At 47.6% G+C, this 7,469-nt stretch overlaps 1 protein-coding gene across 7 annotated transcripts in view; it reads left to right on the plus strand.

The window, feature by feature from the left end:
- large2 (LARGE xylosyl- and glucuronyltransferase 2) overlaps positions 1–7,469 on the plus strand; it is a 151,787-nt gene that overhangs the window by 126,134 nt on the left and 18,184 nt on the right. For all 7 annotated transcript variants that reach the window (XR_013077409.1, XM_076735545.1, XM_076735559.1 and 4 more), the window contains one exon: positions 6,847–7,037. Coding sequence is in view for 6 of the 7 variants with exons in the window: in XM_076735545.1 (XP_076591660.1) it covers positions 6,938–7,037 (100 nt within the window). In the remaining variant the exon portion in view is untranslated. The remainder of the gene's footprint in view (positions 1–6,846; positions 7,038–7,469) is intronic.

The following is a 7,469-nucleotide window of genomic DNA, read 5'->3' on the forward strand; positions in this document are numbered from 1 at the left end:
AAGGTCCCACCCTGCGCTCTGAGCTGTATCGTAGTGTTTCTAATGCGTCTCCTCGCTCACCGGGAGGCTGCAGAGGAGGTTCGCTGCTCCTGGAAAGCTGCTGCAGAGCTGCGATGGGTGTCGGGGCAGAGAGGAGCAGCAGCTTTGATGAGCGGGGAGGGAAAATAGGGCAGAGAGATGCTGAAACACGATAAACAGCAACGCTGGAGGGCAGAGGATGAAAACAGCCACTTCCTGAAAGCTGCGCACGGCGATGCTGAGCGCTGACAGAGATCCTGAAGGTGACTTTGACAAAGAGAGCAGAGCAGCAGGTTTGTGATGCGGAGCGCGAAAATCCAGATCCTGAGCCTGATGGATGAAGGAGAAGACAGCTTTCACTCGCTGTCAGCCACTCACCGCGCTCACGATGACGTCCAATCAGGATCGAACTGTGTCTCTGTTACGTTTTGGATTCATAAAAAGAATAATGATAAACTTGGGTAGTGTAGCACCTTTCACACAGCAATCACAGCTTCACACAGAAAAGACAGAATGGACATAAAAACAGACAAAAATGAATAAAATAAGATGGAGAAAATAATAACAATTACGATAATAAAGACAATGTATAAAACCAGAGTAACATAATACAATATGGGTTCGAGTAGATCACATAAAAGTAAAATACAGCATTTTAAAAGAGGAGCATCAGGTTGAGGCAAAGCGTTAAAGTTTCATGAAGTCAGAGCTAATTAAAGGCTAAAACGAGGAGATCGGTTTTTGGCTTTATTTTGAAAATACTCAGTGAGCTGCTTCCTGATATCTGCAGGTTGTGTGTTGCAGAGCTTTGAGCTTTAATGGACGAAGGCTGCATGGAACCTCCAGCAGCCGCCGATGAAACAGAGTATGACCTGTTCTTTGTGGCTTCAGCTCGTTGGTGACGTATGAGGCCAAACTGAGCGAGTCAGCACTGATTCATCCATCAGCTGACTGCCGGTTGGTTGTTCTGATGGTTTTCGGGTTTGCTTTGATGGTGGGTGGAGCTTTGACCGACGCTTGCTGTGAGTCCGGTGCTGCTGTCAGTATCTGCTGGTTCTGGTTGACCCTGACGGGCTGATGGAGCCGCAGACACACGGTTCAGCTGTGGACAGTCACTGCTGTCGATGTTAGAACAGTCAGATATGATGAAGATGAACTCGTGTGTGCTTTCATGTGTCTTGTGTTTTGAGGCGCCACAGGGCTTTGAACTAAATGCTAATATTAGCATGCTAACACGCTTACAGTGGCACCTTCTTAACTGTCAGCATGCTGACGTTAAGAAGGTTTAAGGTTTACCACGTTCACTCACTGGACTGTAGCCTGTTAGCATGCTAACATTTTGCTTTTCCTTAACCAAGAACATGAAAAAAGTATTAAAATGGATGAAGTTGTGTTTCCAACCTGCAAACGTTATCATGCCCAGCCAACTTTACAAGGCCAAGCGTTAGCATAGCATTAACATTAGCTAGCCTAACTTTGTGGGGTTACAGACAGCGTGAGAAAAAGCCGTGGCCAGGACTGGGACGTCCGCTCCAGGGCGTCCTGTCTGGATGTTGTTAGCAAAAGGCTAACGTTAGCTGCTGCCCTCTTCTGTTCGAGATAACGTTCAGTTTGCCAAACACATCAGTGAGTCCTCATCGTCAGAGCTCAGATCTAAATCCTTGTCTGTGTACATTTGTTTATATTTGGTTCTGTTAGAATGAAATGAAACTCTGGTCTTCATTTTTCTTTATCATACTTTCAACACGAGGGCTAACGAGCAGCATGAGAACAACGCTGCTCCTTCTTTAAGGTGTGGGAAGCCATTTGTCTCCAACGTGTTTCAGGAAGTATCCAGGTTCTGTCTGGAGGAAGGTGAGCTGTGTGCGACAAACATCATTAAAACAGGAGCAAACTGCTACGACGCTCTTCTTCTGGGCATGAAAGCAGTTTTATTTAAATGATCAGAAGCTGGGAGGAATAATTAGATTACTGTATGCAAACAGAGCGCGATGGTGGCGGCGAATCACACGTGACAGCGTGACCACGGTTTGTTTACAGCTGATGATCGTCGCTGAGGAAGACTTCTATGCAAAACAGGATTTAATGTCACTCATGGTAACGTGATGAAAGCAGTGTGTGTGTTCTTTGAGGGTGAGAGACACACATGCACACACACACACACACACACACACACACACACACACATATTTGTCTTCCAGGAAATCACACATATATTTGAACATCAAGTGGACGTGTGAGGGGAGGACCAAGTGCTCTCCAGCTCTTGTCTTTGTGTGTCTTTGTGTGCGTGTGTGTGTGTGCGTGTGTGTGTGTGTGTGTGTGTTTGTGTGTGTGTGTGTGTGTGTGTGTGTGTGTGTGTGTGTGTGGGTCAGTGAGGTCAGCAGAGACAGAGTGTAGTTGATTACTGGTCTCCACTCTTATCTCCGTCCTCCTCTAATGCAGGAAGCGCCTGTTGATTATTCCCTTAATCAGACCATCTCCTGTGTGATTAGCTTGGTGCTAAAAAGCCTTTCAGTTCGAATGGGAACGCGGCCGCTGGACCAAAGACTTTCAGCCCTTAATTGCATTATCATACTGTACGTCCGCCTGTAACCTTCACTGCTGCCTCAGCCTCACCAGTCGAGGATATTATCTGCTCATCGGGCTTCTCTCTGTTCTCCTCTCTCGTATCGACCTGCAGCCAAATTTAGCTCAAATCTTAACAGTTTTTCAGTGAATCTGTTGTGTGTGTGTTTCCCTGCGTCATGATTGTAGCACTGCACGTCTGTACAAACTGTGAACGATGAGTTTTTGTCTGCCGTGTTGATTCTTCGGCGTTAAGCGTCGAATGAGTCTAAAAGCTTCGGTCGCGGTAGTCGTTGCTGAATTAGACTCCATTATTGTCTATGCAGGAAGCCGGCGTGCATTACACATTATATATTATTCATTGACAGAGCTGCGTGTGAACATAACTGAAGGTACTGACGACCGTGAAAACTTCACTCTCACTGCAGGAACTTTTGGTTTTCTCGGTGGCTGAATGGAGCTAATGAGGCTCAGGATGAGCTTCAGAGGGGCGTCGGGCCGAGCGCTCGCTCTCCGCGTTATCCTTTAATTTACAGCCATTAGGCCGAGTTATTTGTTGTGTTCCCGCCACCGCGCCGCCCACGCAGCCTCATCCGTCCCTCCAGTGCTGTTCTCAGCTCTGATTAGATGACCGAGGAGGCCGCGGACCGCCGCAGTCCTCCAACGCCTCCTCCTCGAATCGCTGGCCGGCTCTTTTGTTTTTACGGCTACAATTAGAGCCCAGGAGTGTGAACGCTTTGTGCAGCTCCTGCAGAATCAACAAAAGCTGCCTATTAAACTCCTCTTTAGTGGCCTTGTCCCTCACTTTTATGTCCTCACTGGTTTATGAGTGTTGGAGGCTGAAAGGCCGAAACACATCTGCAACCCACAACTCAGCCTGGATCTTATTTACTGACTCTTTCCTCTTTTCTCTCTGTTACCTAAATCCTCCTTTATCCTCCTCTTATGTTCCCACCATCTTTTCAACTTTCTTTTCTTCTTCTTTCCTTCTTTCTTTATATCTGTTTCCTTTCCTCTCCTTTCCTTTCCTTTCCTTTCCTTTCCTTTCCTTTCCTTTCCTTTCCTTTCCTCTCCTCTCCTTTCCTCTCCAAACATTTCCTTTCCCTTCCACCTCCTCTCCTCCTCCTGCTGCCACACTTGCTCTCCATCCCTTCCATCTCCTCTCTCCTCACTCCTTCCCGTCTCAGCACCTTTCATCGCTCTTAACGACATGCAGCGCATACATCAAGCTCACTAATTAACTCATAAATCATCTCAGTGTACTTGGAAAGTTTAAAGCTCTGGCAGAGCGTCGGCGGGTGGATCTCTGTGCACAGTTTGATCTGATTTGCAGCCAATAATCATTGTTTTCATGACCTTGCGGTGTCAGGTGACATTTAGGTTTAAAAAGCTTTTGCAGATTATCGATCTGTCGGTTTCTTCAAAACGACGTTGAACAAACCTCAAAGTTCAGTTTGTCTCAAAAAGCCCAGAAAAGGTGGAAAGTTTGGATCTGAGCGTGTTACAGGCCTGATCAGTTTTTATTGAACAGCTGACTTCATGGTTTATTCACATCATGGTGAACGGCCTGTCAATCATGTTGGGTCTGGGAGGAGCTTCCTGCGTTGTTGTTTTTCAGCCTTTAGTTTGCTTTTGGACTCCTGGTTGTGGCGTTAAAGACAATGAGGCAGCAGCTCATTATCGTTGGTTCGTCTTGACCTTGTGAATCAGCCGTCGGTCATGTGGTTTGTTTGAAAGCTTGAACATCCTCCAACTTCAGCTCAGTCACCGTAACTCAAGGTCAACTTGTCTGAAGCTGTTTATGCGTTCTGAAGAAGAAAGAGCAAAAACAGTTTGAACTAAAGAACATGGACACGAGTGTCTGATCGTCGGCATGAAGCTTCTTCAGAAAGCTTTCTAGAAAAAACATGAATCAGACTAAAAGCTTTAGGAACGTCTGTTCTGAGATCAGCGTCGGCGGCGTGAGGTTCGTCCTGAGGCTGCAGGACATCCACCAATCAGCTTCAGGACGTTCTGCGTTCCTTCCATCACCGTCTGGTGTTTGTTCTGTTGGGGTTCATCCTTCGAGGACCATGAGTACCCACAGCAGATTTCAGAGCGACTTCATGAACCTGTTCAGCATCCAGAGACGTTGCAGAGCAGCTTCAGATGCTGATGATGAGTCCAGCAGAGAGGATGAAGATCTGAGGAGGTGTTTTTACTGCAGCACTGAGGCGACCTTCAGGTGTGCTTCCTCTGTTTTTACCTGAAGCTGATTCAGCTGCTGAGGAGAGAAAAGAGCCGCGATGGCAGAACGTCCTGACAGAGACGGATGGACCTGGACCCCGTCCTCGCTGTGCAGATCTGAGCCCACGTCCTCCAGCAGAGGAGGACACAGAGTTACACAGAGCCTGTTCTGTTTCTCACCTCTCTGTCCTCCATCTGTCCTTCATCTGTCCTTCATCTGTCCTTCATCTCGTCTCTGGAGTGTTTTGTTAAATCTCTGAAGGACGACTGTGTTCAGACTCCGTCTCATCTGACGCTTATCCGCGTCCTCCAAACACTTAAATCCAAATAATAAAAATAATCCAAACATCGTCCAAAGGTCCTAACGTGTCTCCTGTGTCCATCAGGTCAGACAGCAGAAGAGCTTTGTTTCATCCAACAAAGCAGAAATACAGAAAACAGAAAAAAAACACATAAATCAGGTGAAAATGTTTTGATATTTGTGATTTTTTTTATGTAGAAATGGATAAAACTTCAGTTTACTGTGACTTCATACTGATTGATGTTCAGTGAAGATCTCTGAATCTGCTGCTAATTAAAGTGGAGTACTGGAGTTCAGTTGGTGCATCTCCAGTTCATTAATTCCACTTAGTTGAGTCTTTTCGTCAGTGCGGAACAGTTTCAACACCTTCAGTCCAACGCGACAGACGAGGTTTCCCGTAAGAAATGAATAATGAATACATGTTTACTTGAGTTTAACTGGAGCGAAATAAACTCAGAGAACTCTGTTATGTTTCTGTTTTCTCTGCATCACTTTCCAGGAAAGTTTCTAGAAACTAAACAGGCTCATAGAATCAAATGTGACTGAAAAAGGTTTGCAGACCTTTTTTATTTTGTCAGATTCAAACCACAGTTTGTTCGTCAGCCGCGTGGCCGATGAGTCAGGTGTGAGGTATCAGGACGTCACCTGTCTCCAGTCAGTGTGGTAAAAGGAGAAAAGTTGGGTGGATCTGGAACATTTGCTCCTTCTCAGCTGCCGTATTCTCGGGCTGAAGCGTGTCAGCGCTCAGTTTCTTCCCCCTGCTGTAAACTCGCTCTGTGGACTCTTTGTGCTGCCGGCGTCTCTTTCTCATTAACGAGGGATTAATGAATCGTGCCGTAAAACAAAGGCGGAGCTGCTGCTGTCATCGGGCTCGCAGAGGGAGGCGAGCTCAGGCCGAGACGGGCTGACAGACGGAGGCTTGTTCCGGGTTTTCTCCTTCTCAGCTTCTCCGTGTTTACACGTTGCTAACGTGACGCTTGTTGATCTCGTCCTTCAGCTCAGCTCAGCCTCATTAGACCGAAGCTGCTCGGGGTCGTTTGACCTCGTCTGCACAGAGACACACAGGCTGCGTGTGAGCAGACATCAGATATCGTCTCTGAGTGGACAAAAATGAATGAATGAAAGAAGGAAGGAAGTGCTGCAGAGACTGAAAGCACATTAAAATCAAAGCTAACGGTTAATAAGCTCAGCAGAGACAGAACCAGCTTCTCTTCAGAGAGACGGGTCCCGCCTCCTGTGATGTTTGATTGGTCGCCTGAAAAGGAGTGACAGCGAGGACGCCAGCGCCTCAGCGCTGCAGAATGAAACTCTGTATGGACACAGTCCTGCTCGTCCTCGGGCAGACCCACACGGTCCACACAGACCAGAGGACCCTCAAAGTGTCACTGTTTGAACAGAGCTGACCCGCATGCTTCCAGTCCAGCAGACTGCAGGTCTTCAGTGGCCTTTGTAGACCAGGTCTGATCATCCTGGACTGTGTTTTTCTCTCTGATTAAGTTCTGCATGTCGACTTCAGGTTAGACACGGGTCAGTTTCAGATCAGGTCTAAACTTCTGTCTAAGACTAAGCTGTGGACCTGGTCTGGACCTGGTCTGGACCTGGTCTGGACCACGCCGGTTGGGACTAGAAAAAGAGTCACGTAGATTTGTGTTGGATTTTTATCAGGATTTCGTTGATATTTTTTGCAGTGTGGTGATGTGAATCGTCTGTTTCTTGTCTTCGTCTCTCTCCAGATGAAAGGATGCTGCAGGGACCCGACGAGGGACTGAGCCCCACCTGAACCCCGCCCCCGACCCTCAGAGCCCTCAGCGCCGCCGTCCCATCATGAACCTGCTGTGTCGCGGGCGCCTCAAGCTGCTGGTGGCGTCTCTCACGGCCGTCGTCCTGCTCACCTGGCTCTACCTGCTGGCCGGAAACCTGGAGAGTGAGTACGAACGAGGCCCGAGACAAACTGTCTGCGCGCTGGGGGCAAAATGGGCCCAGATCAGGGTCTGCCAGGCGGTTCTCATTATTCAGCAGTCCAGAATCCTCACTGTGTAATTTTCAGGGAAATCTGGGTTTGAAAAGTGGAAAGTTGATTTGTAATAAAAGAGTGGCGCTGTGGTTTGGGTCAGACGGAGTCGCAGCGGTCCAACCAGCGAGAACAGAAAACATCAATTATCAGCCGTCTGTCGAAGCTCAGCTCAGTTTCCCTTCGATCCGTCAGCTCAGAACGATTTTCAGACACATGGAGTTTATTTTCTGTTACTTTGATTTTTCATCCTGACGTCTCGGAGCGCCACAGAGGCCGTCAGCGCTTTTGTTTGGATCACAAGAGTCGAGGTCAGTTCAGAGAATGTGAGACGCACACACACAC

The sequence above is a fragment of the Chaetodon auriga genome, chromosome 1 (assembly GCF_051107435.1).
Source record: "Chaetodon auriga isolate fChaAug3 chromosome 1, fChaAug3.hap1, whole genome shotgun sequence".
Lineage (NCBI taxonomy): Eukaryota > Metazoa > Chordata > Actinopteri > Chaetodontiformes > Chaetodontidae > Chaetodon > Chaetodon auriga.